General features: G+C 49.6%; 1 protein-coding gene across 1 annotated transcript in view; it reads right to left on the bottom strand.

Moving 5' to 3' along the window:
- LOC119972907 (piezo-type mechanosensitive ion channel component 2-like) overlaps positions 1-21,026 on the bottom strand; it is a 1,374,210-nt gene that overhangs the window by 522,870 nt on the left and 830,314 nt on the right. The window contains 1 exon segment of the mRNA XM_038810453.1: positions 4,778-4,912. Coding sequence (XP_038666381.1) covers positions 4,778-4,912 — 135 coding nt within the window.

Here is a 21,026-nt window from a genome sequence, read left to right as displayed (position 1 = left end):
CCTCTATCGAGGTGAGCTGATCGCTGTGCTGCGACATGGCCTCCTCCACTCCCTTTACCCTCTCGCTCTGCTCCCTCACCTCAATGTCTTCACCACAGCTATTCTCACTGGGGCGACTGTCTCCTCCATCAATGTCTTCAAAGCCACCGCCATCTCCTTCCTCAACACATCAATGTGCTTCGCAAACTGCTTCTCCAGCTCCAAAGACATCACCTCAGTCATCCTCTCTGCTGTCAACAGTGCGGCCCCACCCGGCAGCCCAGCTTCCGCCATCTTGCCAGCTCCCTGGCTGGCCCTCTCACTCGAAGGTGAACACTCACTAACTCCATTCTTCATGGCTGTTTTTCTCAATCCTTTAACATCCTTTTCCTTCCTTGTATATTCTTTCAATCAATCAATTGCCCCCAGGACCGGACTTTAAAACTCCTAAAAGCACGCCTCAAGCAGGAGCCACCCAGAATGCGACTTTCCCTCTACAGGCCGCCATCGGAAGCTCTTGTTAGCCATGGTTGAACCACCTTCCCTGTCTTGCTCCAGACAGAGATGTACAATTGTTGAAGTTTATCCATGTGTTCCTTAAATGTCTGACATTGCCTAGCCACCCTCAACCCCTTCAGCGAAAGAGAAAATGCTGGAAAATCTCAGCAATTCTGGCAGCATCTGTAGGGAGAGAAAAGAGGTAACGTTTCGAGTCCAATGACCCTTTGTCAAAGCTTTTATGTTTGCACATACAGGGATCTCCGTAATTTTCTTTTATCAACCCCTTCAGTATCCTTTGCCAGCTTATCCGAGCCAAGGCACATCTCATACCATCAAAGTTAGCTTTCTTTAAGTTGACGACCCTCATCTCAGACTTAGCTGTGTCACTCTCCACCTTAATGAAAAATTCTACCATATTATGGTCACTCTTTCCTCAAGGATCTCGCACCATAACGTTGCTAATTAATCCTCTCTTTTTGCACAATATCCAGTCTAGTTGCTCTCTAGTTGGTTCATCGACATATTGGTTGAGAAAACCATCCCTTATACATTCCAGGAAATCCTCCTCCATCACATTGCTACCAGTTTGATTAGCCCAATCAATATGCAGATTGAAGTAATTTCCTGTTTGATGCCATCCCCAACCTCGCAACTATTGTTTGGTGGTCTGTACACAACTCCCACTAACGTTTTTTGCCCTTTGGCATTCTGCAACTCCACCCATACAGATTCCACATCGTCCAGGTTAATGTCCTTCCTTACTATTGCGTTAATCTCCTCTTTACCTCGCAATGCTACCCCACCTCCCTTTCCTTTCCTGAATATTGAATACCCCTGGATGTGAGTTCCCATCCTTGGTCACCCTGAAGCCAGGTCTGCACAACGATGTGCAGGCAAGGTTACGGGGTTAGGGCCGGGTTGTGGGCCTATGTAGAGTGCTGTTTTGGAGGACCGGTGCAGACTCGATGGGCCGAATTGCCTCCTTCTGCACTGTTGGGATTCGATGGGAGTGACAGGAAACAGAATAGTACAAAATAGCTGTTTTTCAGATCAGCGGCAGGGCCCGAGAGATCAGTGTTGGGATCCTTGCGCTTCCTGATCTACTTCGACTGTCATGTGAAGAGCATAATTTTAAAATTTGCGGATAATAGAAATATTGGAAACATTGTCGACTGTGATGAGGATAGTCTTGAACTTCAAAAGAACACGGACATATTGGTGAATTGTGCAGACAAGTGATAATGAAATTTAATGCAAAGAAGTGTAAGGTGATTCATTTTGGCAGAAAGATTGTGGACAGATAGTATAAAATAATGGAGAAGCTCTGAAGTGAGTGCAGGAACAAAGGGACCTCTGAGTTTGCACATATGTTATTGAAGATGACAGGACATGTTGAGAAAGCAGTTAAAGCATATATATAGAATTCCTACATTGCAGAAGGAGGCCATTCGGCCCACTGAGTCTGCATCGAACCTCTGAAAGGGCACCCTACCTAGCCCACTCCCTCTACCCTTAACTGCATAACCCCACCTAATCTGCATATCTTTGGACACTAATGGTAAATTTAGCATGGCCAATCCAACTAACCTGCTCATCTTCGGACAGTGCGAGTAAACCAGACCACCCAGAGGAAATCCATGCAGACACAGAGATGAAGGATAAACTCCACACAGTCACCCAAGGTCAGAATTGAACCTGAGTCTCTGGCGTAGTGAGGCAGCCGTGCTAATCACTACCAATGTGCCGCCCTATTCTTGGTCTAATTAATAGGGGTCTTGAGTACAAGAGTAAGGAGGTCATGTTGAACGTGCATTAGATACTAGTCAGGCCTCATCTGGAGTATCACGCTCAGTTCTGAGTGCCATATTTGAGGAAACACGCAAAGGTTTTGGAGATAGTACAGAGCAGATTCACAAGAATGATTCTACGGATAAACAACTGTAGCCAAGAGGATAGATTGGCGAGGTTGGGTCTCTTTTCTTAGGAGGAAAGAAGGCTGAGAGGAGATTTGTTAGAGGTATGCAAGATCCTGAGGAGTATGGACATGGTAAATGATGGGAAACTGTTTCCATTGCTATGCCAGGTTGTGGAGGGCACAGCAAATCACCACAAAGTGCATGACCAGAGCGGTCGAGGCAGTGGACTTCATTTTCAGCAGCCCAATACACCGCTCAATGACAGCCCAGGTGGCCACATAGGCCTCGTAATATTGGGACTCCGCATTGGCCTCGGGCCTCTGTACTGGCATCATCAGCCAGGTACTAAGAAGATACCCCCAGAGCCATTCGGTCATCCTGGGGTGTTCTTCGAAGATACTAGGGATCTCCGAAAGCCCCAGGATTTGGCTGTCATACACACTCCCTGGGAAGCGTGCACACACGTGCATGATCATCATGGGATGGTCGCACATGAGTTGGACGTTCAGGGAGTAGAACCCCTTCCTGTTAATGAAAGGCGCTCCCCGACTGCCCACGAAAGGCGACATATGTGCCGTCTATTACCCATTGGACCTGGGATAGCCAAACGATGGTGGAGAAGCCTACTGGCTAGGCATCCTGTCGGGCTTGGTTCAGGTAAGACTTTATAAAATTAGCGGCCTGGGCAAACAGGGTATCTGTGACTTCACAGATACAGTTGTGGGCTGTGCTGCACAAGTCCACACCTTAGCCCTGGAATGATCCTGAGGCATGGAAGTTCAGGGCTTTGGTGACCTTGACAGCCATCGGGAGTGGGTATCCTCCTCCTCCACGTGCCCTTGTTGAAGCAGAGCCTCCTGCGGTACATCCTGCCGTCATCTGTTTGAAAATCCAGCGATACCTTGGGTAGTCACCAGCCTCCTCCTCTGATCCTTCCCTGGCCTGATGGACGGCGGCTCCTCATTGTGTGGGGGGTGGGGCCCTGCACATGGGCTGCAGCCTCGAGCCTCTGTTGACGGTGCTGCCGCCGCCTTCTCCAGTGCCTAGCCTGCTAGGAGTACTGCGGTGGTAGCCTCCCCGGGGTCCACAATATCATCCATAATGTGAAATCTGTAAAGAACTGGAGAGGGTGAGGGACAGCTATGGCTTCCACCCTGGACCCATGTGTTTTCCAGACCTCCCCCACATTCACATCCCCTGCCATCTTTCATGGTGCCATCCAAAATGGCCTGGACATGCACCCCTAGCCGCAGCAGTGTCCTCTAGGCACCTGGCACCTGACCTTGGACCCCAGACAGCCATTGGGAATGTTTCCTGGATCCGGTGCTGGTTCCCTGCACAGTTCACACACCCACCCTCTGGTTGTGGGGATGTCCCCAGTATTGTGGTCCAGCTCCTGGGTGTTCAAATGTTGGCTGCTGCCACGAGAGTGTTGCTGCCTCCGGGATTCAGGCAGAGTGCCCAGGCCTCACGGGCTAATTGGAATGCTGGGCTTCAACAACCTCCTACTTCATGGAATGTGCAACCACAGGATTCTACATTACTAGAATTGCGAATTCCCCATTAGCAATAGCGTGGAGCATGCAGCCAATGGTTGCCACGGTCAGTCGGAGTTAAAGAGACCATCAGCTTCTTACCACAAATGGGGCTCTGTCACGGGGATGTTCGGTGGAACAAACAGCCCCCATTATGGATATACACAATCCTTGGGGGTGGAATGCCGGGCCCCCGGGCGCAGCCCCCTCCCCCAGTAACAGTAGTGGCTCCCCTCCTGACTGAGCCTCCTCCTCCTTCGCCCATGCTCCGGGCTAACTGCCTGATTCCAAAGATGGCTACGCACCTCCTTGGATCCTCACAGCAGCTACTCCACCAGCTTCACGTTTTTAAACAGTGCCCACATGACTGCTCACTGGGGAGGCGGTTAGATCATGGATGGTTTGATAGGTGGCCCTTCCTGTTAATGGATTGATCTCAATTGGTGATTGTTGGTTTCTCGCCACACTGGGGCAGGATTCTCATCACGCCAATGGGAGCGGGTCGGATAGATCAGAAACTGATTAGCGCCCGGCATGGTTCCCGATTTTGGTTTCCCGCTATCTTGCCGGCCCATCCACTCTCTCGCCCGACACGGCGTGGCCAGTAGACTGCACCCAGAGTGACAAATGGCATATTTTACAAGATATTTTAAAATGACACTCAAATTACTTTATGAAATACAAATGAACAGTAACAGCTACTTTCAGATGAACTGTGCTGCTCTGTTTAAAGACTTCAAATGCCTAACTAAATAAAAACTATCACCATGCCATTAGTTTCCCTTTAAGCTATACCATTGACCTTTTCCACAGAGATTGAATTTGAAAGCTTTTAAGTGGCATTACCCATCTCTCATCAGTTGCACAGTGTGCTGAATAACACATATTCCCTCTCATATTGGCATTAACATGTGAATCACTTCCCAGTGGCTCCCTTTGATCTTCTTCCTCTCTTTCATAATTTTCCTTTGCTTCAATATCCTGTAACGGTAAAATGAAACATAAATTAGCAAATTGTACAAATATACATTCCAGCCATATTTAAAAGATTCATAAAAGACCTCACATGTCACAACACACTTCATTACATCTACGTTGCTAGTGTCACACGGGAGGGTTTAAACTCGTATGGCGGAGGGTGGGTACCGGAGCAATAGGTCAGAAGGTGAAAAACTGAGTGAGAACTGGGGAACAGGGCGAGTATGGCTCTGAGGAAGAGCAGATGGAGAGATGTTGGTGAAAACAGCGAGTCTGGTGGCCCGAAGTGCATATGTTTTCATGCAAGAAGTATAACAGGTAAGGCAGATGAACTTCGAGCTTGGATTAGTACATGGAACTATGATGTTGTTGCCATTACAGAGACCGGGTTGAGGGAAGGACAGGATTGGTAGCTAAACATTCCAGGATTTAGATGTTTCAGGCTGGATAGAGGGGGATATAAATGAGGTGGAGGAGTTGCGCTACTGGTCAGGGAGAATATCACAGCTGTACTGCGGGAGGACACCTCAGAGGGCAGCAAGGCTATACAGGGAGAGATCAGGAATAAGAAGGGTGCAGTCACAGTGTTGGGGGTTTACTACAGGCCTCCCAACAGCCTGCGGGAGATAGAGGACCAGATAGGTAGACAGATTTTGGAAAGGCGTAAAAGCAACAGGGTTGTTCTGATGGGAGACTTTAACTTCCCCAATATTGACTGGGACTCACTTAGTGCTAGGGGCTTGGATGGGGCAAAGTTTGTAAGGAACATCCAAGAGGACTTCTTATAACAATATGTAGATAGTCCAACTAGGGAAGGGGCTGTACTGGACCTGGTATTGGGGCATGAGCCCGGCCAGGTGGTAGAAGTTTCAGTAGGGGAGCATTTTGGGAACAGTGACCACAATTCAGTAAGTTTTAAAGTGCTGGTGGACAAGGATAAGAGTGGTCCTAGGGTGAATGTGCTAAATTGGGGGAAGGCTAGTTATAACAATATTAGGCAGGAACTGAAGAACGTATAATGGGGGCGGATGCATGAGGGTAAATCCATCTGACATGTGGGAGGCTTTCAAATGTCAGTTGAAAGGAACGCAGGACCTGTGAGGAAGGATAAATATGGCAAATTTCAGGAACCTTGGATAACGAGAGATATTGCCCTGTCAAAAAGAAAAAGGAGGCATTTGTCAGGGCTAGAAGGCTGGGAACAGACGCAGCCTGTGTGGAATATAAGGAAAGTAGGAAGGAACTTAAGCAAGGTGTCAGGAGGGCTCAAAAGAGTCACGAAAAGTCATTGGCAAATAGTGTAAAGGAAAATCCCAGTTTTTTTACACGTACATAAAAAGCAAGAAGGTAGCCAGGGAAAGGGTTGGCCCACTGAAGGACAGGGGAGGGAATCTATATATGGAGCCAGAGGAAATGGGTGAGGTACTAAATGAATACTTTGTATCAGTATTCACCAAAGAGAAGGGATTGGTGGATGTGGAGTCTGGAGAAGGGTGTGTAGATTTTTACAGATAATTTACAGCGCAGAAGGAGGCCATTCGGCCCATCGAGTCTGCACCGGCTCTTGGAAAGAGCACCCTACCCAAGGTTGACACCTCCCCCTATCCCCGTAACCCCACCCAACACTAAGGGCAATTTTGGACACTAAGGGCAATTTATCATGGTCAATCCACCTAACCTGCACATCTTTGGACTGTGGGAGGAAACTGGAGCACCCGGAGGAAACCCACGCATACACGGGGAGAACGTGCAGACTCCGCACAGACAGTGACCCAAGCCGGAATCGAACCTGGGACCCTGGAGCTGTGAAGCGATTGTGCTACCCACAATGCGACCGTGCTGCCCCAAATGTCTGAGGAACTTAGCCTTGGTCACATTGAGATCCAAAAAGACAAGGTGTTGGGTGTCTTGAAAAATATTAAGGTAGGTAAGTCCCCAGGGCCTGATGGGATATACCCCAGAATACTGAAGGAGGCAAGAGAGGAAATTGCTGAGGACTTGACAGAAATTTTTGTATCCTCACTGTCTTCAGGTGATACCCTGGAGGACCAGAGAATAGCCAACGCTGTTCCTTTGTTAAAGAAGGGTAGCAAGGATAATCCAGGGAAGGACAGGCCGGTGAGCCTTCCATCAGTGGTAGGGAAATTACTGGAGAGAATTCTTCGAAACAGGATCTACTCCCATTTGGAAGCAAGTGCATGTATTAGCGAGGGGCAGCACAGTTTTGTGAAGGGGAGGTTGTGTCTCACTAACTTGATAGAGTTTTTCAAGGAGGTCACAAAAGTGATTGATGTAGGTAGGGCAGTGGATGTTGTCTATATGGACTACAGTAAGGCCTTTGACAAGGTCCCTCATGGCAGACTGGTACAAAAGGTGAAGTCACGCGGGATCAGAGGTGAGCTGGCAAGATGGATACACAACTAGCTAGGCCATAGAGGTAATGCATTTTGGAAGATCTAATACAGGTTGGGAACATACAGTGAATGGTAGAACCCTCAAGAGTATTGACAGTCGGAGGGATCTCGATTTACGGGTCCAGAGGTCACTGAAACACAGGCAACACAGGTGGAGAAGGTAGTCAAGAAGGCACACGGCATGCTTGCCTTCATTGGCCGGGGCACTGAGTAGAAAAATTGGCAAGTCATGTTGCAGCTGTACAGAACCTTAGTTCGGCCACATTTGGAGGATAGTCTTCAATTCGGGTCACCACACTACCAGAAGGATGTGGAAGCTTTAGAGAGGGTGCAGAAGAGATTTACCAGGATGTTGCCTGATATGGAGGGCATTAGCTATGAGGAGAGGTTGAATAAACTCGGTTTGTTCTCACTGGAGCGACGGAGGTTGAGGGGCGACCTGATAGAGGTCTACAAAATTATGAGGGGCAGAGACAGAATGGATAATCAGAAACTTTTTACCAGGGTAGAGGGGTCAATTACTGGGGGCATAGGTTTAAGGTGCGAGGGACAAGGTTTAGAGGAGATGTGTGAGGCAAGTTTTTTACACAGAGGGTAGCGGGTGCCTGGAACTCGCGGCTGGAGGAGGTGGTGGAAGCAGGGACAATAGTGACGTTTAAGGGCATCTTGACAAATACATGAATAGGGTGAGAATAGAGGGATACAGGCACCAGAAGTGCAGAAGATTTTAGTTTAGACAGGCAGCATGGTTGGCGCGGCTTGGCGCGCAGAAGGGCCTGTTCCTGTGCGGTACTTTTCTTTGTTCTTTGTACTTCTTCATCAAGTTGTGAGAAGATATGTTTAGTCAGAACTGTTCTCTCCCTCCTTCCGCTAATAATCACAGGGTTGGCTCACGGAAGTGCAGTGGGGGGTGAGCAGATGGCATGTTTGTCGAAGGGGGTTGGATTTATTGTGCTGTTAACAGGGACGGGTGGGGGGGAAATTGCTCTGCTGACAGGGGAGGGACTGTTGCTTTGAGATAAATAAGGGGTCGGGATGGAGGCTACTTGAGGTCGGGTCGGAGGAAGTGCAGGGCACGAGCTGGAGACTGGCCGAAGAAGGGGGGGGGGTGAGATGCCTCCCGACCAGGCTGATCACGTGGAACGTCAGAGGGCTGAAAGGGCCGGTTAAGAGGGCCCACGTGTTTGCACGTTTGAGGGGATTGAAGGCGGACGTGGTAATGGTACAAGAGACACACCTGAGGGTAATTGATTAGACTACACTGAGGAAGGGATGGGTCGGGCAGGTATTTCACTTGGAGCTGGATTCTAAGACTAGAGGGGCTGCGATCCTGATGAATAAGCTTGTGTATTTGAGGTGGGGAGAATAGTTGCGGATGTGGGGGGTCGATAGATCATGGTTAGCGGGAAGCTGGAAGGGTTGCCAGTGGTGCTTGTAAATGTCTACGCACCAAACTGGGATGATGTGGAGTATGTAAGACGGATGTTAGGGAAGCTTTGCGCAAGTCGAGAAGACACAGCCCGAGTGAGGCACATCCAGAGTGGGAAGATGGAACTTGGTAATTTGGTGCAGTGAGGTAATTTGGTGCAGAGTGGGAGAAGGTGCTTTTTCTCTACTGTTTTGTTCTCTCTCTTTCATCTGGCCTGTAACTTCTAATCTGCAGGGAGAGAACCAGGGAGAATCTGAGACGCTGGGTGAGTTCTCCCAGTGGCCAGAGAAGACACAGCCAGAGTGAGGCACAACCAAGAGTCAGTTTGGGAATTTGAAGCCTAGGTGGGAATTTGAAGCTGGGTGGGGAGGTAGGTACTTATAACCCTGGCAAGGGAATGGTAAGTAGTTTTTCTTTTCATGTCTAATTATTTATTTATTTTTGTTATTTGAAATTGTAGTTGTATAAGTTTACCTAAGGTTTAAGACATGGCAGGAGATCCAGGTCCATGTCATGCTCCTCGTGTGCGATGTGGGAGCTCAGGGACACGTACCACTGTCCCTGGCTCCTTCACATGCAAGAGGTGTGTTCAGTTGTAGGTCCTGTTAGGACCGCTTGACGGCTCTGGAGCTGCGGATAGACTCACTTTGGAGCATCCGCGAGGCTGAGGAGGTCGTGATAGCACACCGCAAGTGAAAGATACTGGGGGAGATAGAAAAATGGGTGACCAAAAGACAGAGCAAAGTAGGAAGGCAGTGCAGGTGTCCCCTGTGGCCAACTCCCTGCAAAACAGATTATACCGCTTTGGATACGTTGAGGGATATGGCTCACCAGGGGAAGGCAGCAGCAGCCAGGTTCATGGCACCGTGGCTGGCTCTGCTGCGCAGCAGGGCAGGAAGAAAAAATGGCAGGGCATAGGATAGGGGACTCAATCATAAGGGGAATAGACAGGCGGTTTCTGCGGACGCAATTGAGACTCTAGGATGGTAGTTGCCTCCTGGTGCAAGGGTTCAAAGATGTCTTGGAGCGACTGCAGGAATTCTGGGGGGGGGGGGGATGTGGAGGGTGAACAGTCAGCTTCGTGGTGCACATAGGCTCTAACGATATAGGTAAAAAATGGGATGAGGCCCTACAGCTGAATTCAGGGAGTTAGGAGTTAAAGTAAAAGTGGGACCTCAAAGGTAGTAATCTCAGGATTACTACCAGTGCCACGAGCTAGTCAGAGAGGAATATCAGGATAGATAGGATGAATGCGTGGCTCGAGAGATGGTGCAAGAGGGAGGGATTCAAATTCCTGGGGCACTGGAAACGGTTCTGGGGGAGGTGGGACCAGTACAAACCAGACGGTCTGCACCTGGGTAGGACTGGAACCGATGTCCTCGGGGGGGGGGGGGGGGGGGGGGGGGGGGTGTTTGCTAGAGCTGTTGGGGAGGGTTTAAACTAATGTGGCAGGGGGATGGGAACCGTGCAGGAAGTTGGAAGGTAGTAAAACAGGGACAGAAGCAAAAGGAAGTAAGGGGGAAAGTGTAAGGCAGAGAAGCCATTGTCAAAAATCAAAAAGGGTGACAGTACAAAGTGCAGTGACTGAGGGAGCTCAGTGAATAGGCCCAGTAATACTAAAAGGAATAAAACTGGAAGTAAAAACATTAATTGTAAGCGACGTGGCAGGTTGTTACATGAAGATATGGGTTCAACGACAAGGAAAATTAGGAGAAAAGTTAAGAGGAAATATAACTTAGGAGAGGTTACTGATCGAGATGTTAAGATTCAAAACAGAGGTAAAAACCCCAATATAAGTGTACTTTACCTGAATGCTCGTAGTATTCGGAATAAAGTGAATGAGTTGATGGCACAAATCATCGTGAATGACTATGATTTAGTTGCTATTACTGAAACATGGTTAAAGGATGGTCATGACTGGGAGTTAAATATCTGAGGGTATCAAACTATTCGGAAGGACAGAGTGAATGGTAAGGGAGGTGGTGTAGCTCTGTAATGTAAGGATGATATCCGGGCAATAGTAAGGGATGGCATCGGTGCTATGGAGGATAAGGTTGAATCCATTTGGGTGGAAATCAGGAATAGTAAGGCGAAAAAATCACTGATAGGAGTAGTCTATAGGCCACCAAATCGTAACATAATGGTGGGGCAGGCAATAAACAAAGAAATAACTGATGCATATAAAAATGGTACAGCAGTTATCATGAGGGATTTTAATCTACATGTCGATTGGTTTAACCGGGTCGGTCAAGGCAGCCTTGAGGAGGAGTTTATAGAATGTATCCGCGATAGTTTCTTCGAACAGTATGTAATGGAACCTCCGAGGGAACAAGCGGCCCCAGATCTTGTCCTGTGTAATGAGACAGGATTGATTCATGATCTCATAGTTAGGGATCCTCTCGGAAGGAGCGATCACAATATGGTGGAATTTAAAATACAGATGGAGGGTGGGAAAGTAAAATCAAATACTCATGTTTTGTGCTTAAACAAAGGAGATTTCTATGGGATGAGACAAGAACTAGCTAAGGTAGATTGGGAGCAAAGACTTTATGGTGGAACAGTTGAGGAATAGTGGAGAACCTTCAAGCGATTTTTTCACAGTGTCAGGAAAGGTTATACCAACAAAAGTAAGGACGGTAGAAAGAGGGAAATCAACGTGGATATCTAAGGAAATAAGGGAGAGTGTCAAATTGAAGGAAAAAGCATACAAAGTGGCAAAAGGTGGGAGGCCGTGAGGACTGGGATATCTTTAAGGGGCAACAGACAGAGTACTAAAAAAGCAATAAAGAAGGTAAGATGGATTATGAGAGTAAAATTGCTCAGAATATAAAAACAGATAGTAAAAGTTTCTACAAATATATAAAACAAAAAAGAGTGGCTGAGGTAATATTGGTCCTTTAGAGGATGAGAAGGAGTTTTAATACTGAGGAGATGAGGAAATGGTGAGGAACTGAACAGGTTTTTTGGGGTCGGTCTTCACAGTGGGAACACAATTAACATGCCGTGACTGATAGAAATGAGACATGACAGGTGAGGACCTTGAGAGGATGTTTATCACTAAGCAGGTAGCGATGGGCAAGCTAATGGAGGCTAAAGGTAGACAAGTCTCCTGGCCCTGATGGAATGCATCCCAGAGTGCTAAAAGAGATGGCTAGGGAAATTGCAAATGCACTCGTGATAATTACCAAAATTCACTAGACTCTGAGGTGGTCACGGGGGATTGGAAATTAGCAACCGTGGACACCACTGTTTAAAAAGGAAGTAGGCAGAGAGCGGTAATTATAGGCCAGTGAGCTAACTTCAGTAGTAGGGAAGATGCTGGAATCTATCATCAAGGAAGAAATAGCGAGGCATCTGGATAGAAAGTGTCCCATTGGGCAGACGCAGCATGGGTTCATAAAGGGCAGGTCGTGCCAAACTAATTTGGTGGAATTTTTTGAGGACATTACCAGTGCGGTAGATAACGGGGAGCCAATGGATGTGGTATATCTGGATTTCCAGAATCCTTTGACAAGGTGCCACACAAAAGGTTGTTGCATAAGATAAAGATGCATGGCATTAAGGGTAAAGTAGTAGCATGGATAGAGGATTGGTTTATTAATAGTAAGCAAAGAGTGGGGATTAATGGGTGTTTCTCTGGTTGGCAATCAGTAGCTAGTAGTGTCCCTCAGGGATCAGTGTTGGGCCCACAATTGTTCACAATTTACATAGATGATTTGGAGTTGGAGACCAAGAGCAATGTGTCCAGGTTTGCAGATGACACTGAGATGAGTGGTAAAGCGAAAAGTGCAGAGGATACTGGAAGTCTGCAGAGGGATTTGGATAGGTTAAGTGAATGGGTTCAGGTCTGGCAGATGGAATAGAATGTTGACAAATGTGAGGTATCCATTTTGGTAGGAATAACAGCAAACGGGATTATTATTTAAGTGATAAAATATTAAGCATGCTGCTGTGCAGGACAGAGCTGGGTGTGCTAGGGCATGGTCGCAAAAAGATGGTTTACAGGTGCAAACAGGTGATTAAGAAGGCGAATTGAATTTTTGTCCTTCATTGCTAGAGGGATGGAGTTTAAGACGAGGGAGGTTATGCTGCAACTGTATAAGGTGTTAGTGAGGCCACACCTGGAGTATTGTGTTCAGTTTTGGTCTCCTTACTTGAGAAAGTACGTACTGGCACTGGAGGGTGTGTAGAGGAGATTCACTACATTAATCCCAGACCTGAAAAGGTTGGATTACGAGGAGAGGTTGAGTAGACTGGGACTGTACTCTTTGGAATTTGGAAGGATGAGGGGATCTTATAGAAACATATAAAATTATGAAGGGGATAGGATAGATGCGGGCAGGTTGTTTCCACTGGCGGGTGAAAGCAAAACTAGGGGGCATAGCCTCAAAATAAGAGGAAGCAGTAATAAGAGTACTGAGTTTAGGAACAAAGAACAAAGAAAATTACGGCACAGGAACAGGCCCTTCGGCCCTCCCAGCCTGCGCAGATCCAGATCCTTTATCTAAACCTGTCTCCTATTTTCCAAGGTCTTCTTCCCTCTGTTGCCGCCCGTTCAATACCTGTCTAGATGCCTCTTCAATGATGCTATCGTGCCAGCTCTACCACCTCCGCTGGTAAAACGCGTTCCAGGCACTCACCACCCTCTGTGTAAAAAACTTTCCACACACATTTCCTTTAAACTTTCCCCCTCTCACATTGAAATCGTGACCCCTTGTAACTGCCACCCCCACTCTTGGAAAAAGCTTGTGCTATCCACCTGTCCATACCTCTCATAATTTTGTATACCTCAATCAGGCCCCCCCTCAACCTCCGTCTTTCCAACGAAAAAGAACAAGAACAAAAAAGGGAGGAACCTTCTTCACTCAAGGGTTGTGAATCTATGGAATCCCTGCCCAGTGAAGCAGTAGAGGCCTCCTTCTTGAATTGTTTTTAAGATAAAGATAGATCGTTTTTTTGAAGAACTAAGGGATTAAGGGTTATGGTGTTCGGGGCCGGAAAGTGGAGCTGAGTCCACAAAAGATCAGCCATGAATCTCATTGAATCGTGGAGGAGGCTCAAGGGGCCAGATGGGCCTACTCTTGCTCCTAGTTCTTATGTTCTTAAGATCCCGGATCTGGATTCACCGAAGCTGATCTGGGGGCAGCGGGGGGTGCGGGGAACTTCAATCAGTCATGACCCAAGGCTGGACCGGTCAAGTCAAGGACAGGCAGGGTGCTGGCAATGGCGAAGGAACTAAAGGGGTTCATGGAGCAGATGGTGCAGCAGACCCCATGGAGGTTTTGGACGGCCAGAGCGAAGGAGTTCTCCTTCTTCTCACATGTCCATAAAGTATACTCCCTGATCGACTTTTTATATTTTGAACAGGGCTTTACAGGCGGGGGTGGTGACACAAGTATTCGGCGATTGCTGTGTTGGATCATGCATCACATTGGGTGAGCTACAGGTGAGCAAGGAGGGTGGTCAGAGTGGGCAATGGGAGATTGGATGTAGGACTGTTAGTGGATGAGGGGGTGTGCGGGCAGGTGAGGGAATCCATCCAGATCTACCTGGAAATTAATGATACGTCTCAGCAGCAATGGTTTGGGATGCACTAAAGACAGTGGTCAGAGGGGAGCTGATTTCGATTCGGGCCCATAGGGAGAAGCAAGAGAGGGCAGAGACGAATAGGTTGGTTGGGGAAATACTTCAGGTAGACAGGAGGTATGCGGAGGCCCCAGAGGTAGAATTACTGAAGGAACAATGGAGGCTGCAGGTGGAACTTGGTTGTTATCTGCGGGGAAGGCGGTGGAGCAGTTGAGGAAGGCGATGGGGGATATATGAGCATGGAGAGAAGGCCAGTAGAATGCTGCCACACCACCTCAGGAAAAGGGAGGCAGCTAGGGAGATAGGGAGAGTGAAAGACAGAGGAGGGAAACACAATCTTGGACCCTAGCAGGGGTCAACGGGGTGTTTAAAGAGTTTTACAGCAGACTGTACGAGTCGGAACCCCCTGCAGGAGTGGAAGGAATTAAGCAATTTCTGGGAGGACTTGAGTTCCCGAAGGTGGACAAAGGGTGGTAGAAGGGCTGGAGCCCTGATAAGGATTGAAGAAATAGCAGATGAACTGGAGGACATGCAGTCGGGCAAGCCCCGGGGCCAGATGGTTACCCAGTGGAATTTTATTAAAAAGTTCTCTGAGATGCTGGGCCCACTGTTCCGACAATGTCACAGGCCTCGATCTCACTGAATCTCAAGCAGGAAAAGGGCCCTGAGCTATGCGGGTCTTGCAGGCCCTTTCATCTCCCTGTTGAATGTTGATGCCAAACTGTTAACTGAAATCTTGTCCTCAAGGATAGAAGACTGTGTCCTGGAGGTGATAGGGGAAGACCAGACGGGGTTCGTTAGGGTAGGCAGCCAACGGCCAATGTTAGAAGGCTCTTGAATGTAATCATGATGCCCCAGAGGGAAAGGAGGTGGAAGTTGTGGGCGCAATGGACACAGCGAAAGCCCTTTGACCAGGTGGAATGGAACTATCTGTGGGAGGTGTTGGGGCGGTTCGGGTTTGGTTGGAGTTCATCGACTAGGTCAGGCTGCATGTACCAGGCACCAGAGGCGAATGTCCGAACGAACCGGCTGACGTCGGGCTATTTTAGACTGCACCGGGGGACTAGGCAGGGATGCCCCCTCTCTGCGTTACTGTTCGCTCTGGCCATTGAGCCACTGGCTTATGGCGGTAAGAGCTTCCAGGACTGGTCAGGGGTGGGGTGGAACACAGGGTCTCACTATCGCCGACGACCTGCCTCTTCTATGTTTCCGACCCATTAGAGGAGATGGGAGAGATCATGAGGTTTTGTAGAGGAATTTGGCCGGTTTTCGGGGTACAAATTGAAAATGGGGATAAGTGAGATGTTTACGATCCAGGCAAGGGGACAGGAGAAGAGACTGGGAGAGTTGCCGTTCTGAGTGGTGGGAGGAAGCTTCCGTTATTCAGGGATCCAGGTGGCAGGAGACTAGGGGCTGTTACATCAACAAACTTGACCCAATGGGTCTGCTGCACCCATCTGCTCCATGAACCCCTTTAGTTCCTTCGCCATTGCCAGCACCCTGCCTGTCCTTGACTTCCGAAGGTGGGTTATGCTCCCGTTATCACTGCGAGAAGGTACAGACAGTAAAAATGACGATCCTCCCGAGATTCCTGTTTGTTTTTCAGTGCCTCCCCATCTTTATCCCAAAGGCCTTTTTCAAGCGGATCAATTAGGTGATCTCCAGTTTTGTATGGGCGGGTGAGACCCCGCAAGTGAAGAAGGTGATGCTGGAGTGTGGCCGGAGGGAGGGTGGGCTGGCGCTGCCAACTTGAGAAAACTATTACTGGGTGGCAATATAGCCATGATTAGGAAGTGGGTAGTGGGGGAAGTATCGTGTGGGGAGCGAGTAGAGGCAGCATCTTGTAAGGACACTGGTTTTGGGGCACCTTTGCCGTTCCCGCCGGCCCGGTACTCCATAAGCCCGGTGGTAGTGGCGGCCCTGACAGTCCAGGGGCAGTGGAGGAAACATGTGAGAGTGGAGGCAGCATCGATTTGGGCTCCAATCTGTAGCAACTATCGGTTTGCCCCCAGGGAGACTAGATGGAGGGTTTCGGGATGGTAGAGAGCAGGGATCTGGAGGATAGGAGATTTGTTTGTGGATGGGAGCTTCCCCGGTTTGAGGGAGTTAGAGGAGACGTTTGAGTTGACGGGAGGGAATTGTCATAATATCCACTCATGTATATAATGAGATGCAGACAGGCAGTGATTGACACACAGGATGACCAATGAACACACAACACAGAACAACCAATCACCAGACAGGACACCACCACTAGAAAGCCCACAGGGCATTAAGACTCTCCCGCCCTCAGGACCCAGCTACTGAGACAGTCAGAGTGCACAAGTTAGTGAGCACTATTACCAAGTGGTAGCTAGTAAGTCTGGTCAAGCCAGTAAGAGGTCATCAGTTGGATTAGTAGAGTGTCAACCCACAGCTGAACATGTACAGCAGTCCATAGTTAAATAAAACAGTGTTGGATCATCTCCGGTGTCAAACGTTTGTTTCTAGCTTCCCTGCATCCAGTTGCAGTCAACGTCGAACCAACCCTCCTAACACATCATGGTACAAGAGTGCTATTAATCCTGCCGAACCTACCTCGAGTGAATCTGCAACGAACAGCAAGCGGCCATCCAGCGAAATGGAAAACATCCAGCCTCCTCCGCAGCTCCGGCCACCTCGCTGCCAATTGGAAAATATTCAAGCAAAAGTTCCTCCTGTATATCGAGGCCTCCGACCTCTATGCAACATCGGATGCCAGGAAGATCGCGCTATTTCTCTCGACCGCGGGGGATCACGCCATCCATATCTACAACTCATTTACGTTTGCCGATGGCGAAGACAAGACGAAGTTCAAAACAGTTCTGCTAAAATTCGACAGCCACTGCGACATTGAAGTGAATGAGAGCTTTGAACAGTACATCTTCCAACAGAGGCTTCAGGATAAGGATGAACCTTTTCAGTCCTTCCCATCTCCGCATCCTGGCGCAGTCATGTAATTATGGCTTGACGGCTGATTCCATAAACCGGGATCAGATCGTTTTCGGTGTCCACTCTGATTCCCTGCGGCAGCAGCTCCTCAAAATCAAACAGCTGACCCTCTCCGTCGCCATCGAGACGTGCGTAGTTCATGAGCATGCCAAGAACCGTTACTCCCACATCAGGACGGCAGAAACTGCAAAACTGGCCTCCCACGAGGCAGAGTGGGTGCAAGCCATTGCAAAAATGCAAGGCCTGAGTATCGAGGAGAGTCGCCGTTTCGCGCACTTTTCCTGGGTCCCTACGCATGCGTGCCACGACTGGGTGGACGACGAGGCCGAAAACCATAATGCACAGGTGCGTACGTCGGCTGACCGAACTGCGCATGCACGTTGGCGCACAGAACACGCTGACATCAGCATTGAGGTGGCCGAATGTGGCTCCGCCCATTTTAAACCAGCCAAAGGACGGCGATTGCCTACAGTTGTGGGAAGCGTGGCCATTACGCGGTCTTCTGCAGGTCCGCTCCACGATTATCAGCCAGCAATCCAGATACAGCGCAGAAGTGTCCACTCGGTACAACAAGACATGCAGGATTCTGATTCAGACAGCCCAACTGACCCCGATGCTGACTGCCTCGAGTCTCCATATCGGGAGGGCATCATAACCACACGTGTGCTGGTCTTCACTGCACCTGCAACCCACCTTTCGATCCTCAGTGTGAATCCCAACCACGGGTGGTGTGCTATCCTCACAGTCATCCAGGCTCGTATCCGATTTAAACTGGACACCGGCGCGTCTGCGAACTTCATATCACAGTCAGATCTCGACAGCATCTGTGACCAACCAAGCATTCTTCCACCAGCCTGCCAACTCCTTGACTGCAATGGCAATGCTATAGCTGCCAGTGGATCGTGTCGGCTAGGGGTATCTCACAAGACAATCAAGGCAACATTACGATTCGAGATCGTCCGGGCCTGACAGGGCGTCCCTGCTCGGTGCTCGCGCCTTCAAGCTCCTGAATCTGGTCCAGCGAGTCCACACCATGTCCTCGACACCGGCGACTGCCTCGCCCGATGTGAATCTCCAGGCCGAGATAGATGACATTCTCACACAATACCACAACGTGTTTGATGGGATGGGCACGGTCCCATATCGCTACAAAATTTTGCTCAAGCCGAACGCCACCCCAGTGATCCATGCACCACACCAGGTGCCGGCTCCTCTCAAGGATCGTCTGAAAAAGCAGCTGCAAGACCTCCAAGACCAGGGCATCATCTCAAAGGTCACGGAAAAAACAGACTCGGTCAGCTCCATGGTCTGCATAAAAAAAACCTCTGCTCAACTCTGCATTTGCATTGATCCCAAAGACCTAAACCGTAACATCATGCAAGAACACTACCCGATCCCGAAGCATGAAGAGTTAACCAATGAGATAGCTCATGCCAAATTCTTCACCAAGCTGGACGCTTCCCGTGGCTTCTGGCAAATACAGCTGCACATGTCCAGTCGGTAGCTGTGCAGGTTTAACACTCCGTTCGGCCTCTATTGCTACAACCACATGCCTTTCGGTGTCATATCAGCTTCCGAAGTATTTCATCGCATTATGGTGCAAATGATGGAGGGCATGGAGGGGGTGTGAGTCTATGTGGACGACATGATCATCTGGTCCACAACGCCCGAGGATCACATTACCCCCCTCAAACAAGTCTTCCAGCGGATTCATGAAAATGGCCTTGAGCTCAACAGGGCCAAATGCTCATTTGGTCAATCCGCTATCAAGTTTCTGGGTGACCACATTTCACAGCAGGGTGTGCAACCTGACGCCGACAAGGTGCTGCCGATCAACGCCATGAAGACTCCGGAGGACAATAAGGCGGTCCTTCGCTTCCTCGGGATGGTAAAGTTTCTCGGGAAATTCATTCCCAATTTGACAGCCCACACCACGGCCCTCCGGCATCTCGTGAAGAAGTCAACAGTGTTCCAGTGGCTGCCCGCACATGAAAAGGAGTGGCTCGAGCTAAAGGCGAAGCTCACCAAAGCCCCAGTACTGGCGTTCTTTGACCGAACCAGGGACAACAAGATATCTACTGACGCTAGCCAGGACAGCATTGGGGCGGTGCTCCTCCAGCAAGACGACTCCTCGTCCTAGGCTCCAGTGGCATATGCCTCCAGGGCCATGACGCCGACCGAGCAACGGTATGCCCAAATCGAAAAGGAGTGCTTGGGTCTCCTGACAGGAATAGTCAAGTTTCATGACTACGTATATGGCCTGCCGAAGTTCACGGTGGAAACAGACCATAGGCCTTTGGTCCACATAATCCAGAAGGATTTAAATGACATGACACCTCGGCTGCAGCGAATTCTTCTTCATCTCCGCTGATATGACTTCGAACTCATCTACACACCGGGGAAGGAGCTGATCATTGCGGATGCCCTATCCCGATCCATCACCACGCCATGTGAACAAGACGACTTCATCTGCCACATAGAGGCACAGGTGCACTTGTGTGCCAGCAACCTACCAGCCACTGATGAACAAGTGGTCCAAATATGTGAAGAAACTGCCAAGGATCCTCTACTGCAGCGCGTGATGCAACACCTCGCCCATGGCTGGCAAAAGGGGCAATGTCCCCAGTTCCTTAACGTTAAGGATGAGTTAACGGTCATTGAGGAAATCCTTCTTAAACTGGATAGGATCGTCATTCCTCAAAGCGTGTGAGCTATGGTGCTCAAACAGATAGATGAGGGTCACCTTGGGGTGGAAAAATGTCGACGCATAGCTTGGGAGGCGGTTTATTGGCCGGGCATCAACCAGGGCATTGCCGACACAGTCCTCAACTGCCCAACCTGCCAGAAGTTTCAACCGGCTCAGCCCAAGGAAACACTGCAACAGCACGAGATTGTGACCTCTCCGTGGTCTGAAGTGGAATTAGACCTCTTTCACACCAATGGGCGTGATTACGTGCTCTTGGTCGACTACTTCTCCAGTTACCTGGAAGTGGTGAAATTGTCGGGCCTCACGTCTAGGTCCGTCATCAAAGCCTGCAAAGAGACGTTTGCCAGGCACGGGATACCACTCACAGTAATGAGTGACAACGGTCCATGTTTCTACAGCCAGGAGTGGTCCGATTTTGCACGATCCTACAAGTTCAGACACATCGGATGCAATTCTCCGACCCCCACGCTGGGTGGGAGAATTGCGGGAGTGCCGGGCGATTCCCGCCACGCCGCCCTGGCACCCGCACGCGATTCTCCCACCCCCCCAAAAACGGCGTGCCGAGTTTTACAACAAGCCGCTCAGAGAATCGCCGCTCGCCGTTTCTAACGGTCGAGCGGCGATTCTCCGGCCCGGATGGGCCGAGCGGCCTGCCCAATCCGACCGGTTCATGCCGGCGCCAACCACTCTGGGTCGCTGCCGGCATGAACAGCGCGCGAATGCTGCGTGTGCGACCGGGGGGGGGGGGGTGGGGGGGGGGGGGGGGGGGGGGGGGGAAGGGAGGATCAAGCACCATGGGGGTGCTCAGGAAGGGTCTGGCCCACGATCGGTGCCCACCGATCGGCGCCTGGCGTCTCTAAAGGACGCACTCTTTTTCCTCCACCGCCCCACAAGATCAATCCTCCATGTCTTGCGGGGTTGCCCCGCGGGGGAGGACGGCAACCGCACATGTGCGGATTGGCGCTGGCCAACCTGCGCATGCGCGGGTGACATCATTTAAGCGCTGCCGGC

Source organism: Scyliorhinus canicula, chromosome 10 (assembly GCF_902713615.1).
Source record: "Scyliorhinus canicula chromosome 10, sScyCan1.1, whole genome shotgun sequence".
Classification (NCBI taxonomy): Eukaryota; Metazoa; Chordata; class Chondrichthyes; order Carcharhiniformes; family Scyliorhinidae; genus Scyliorhinus; species Scyliorhinus canicula.
The sequence above is the reverse complement of the archived record's forward strand: the minus strand, read 5'-3'. Positions and strand labels throughout refer to the sequence as shown.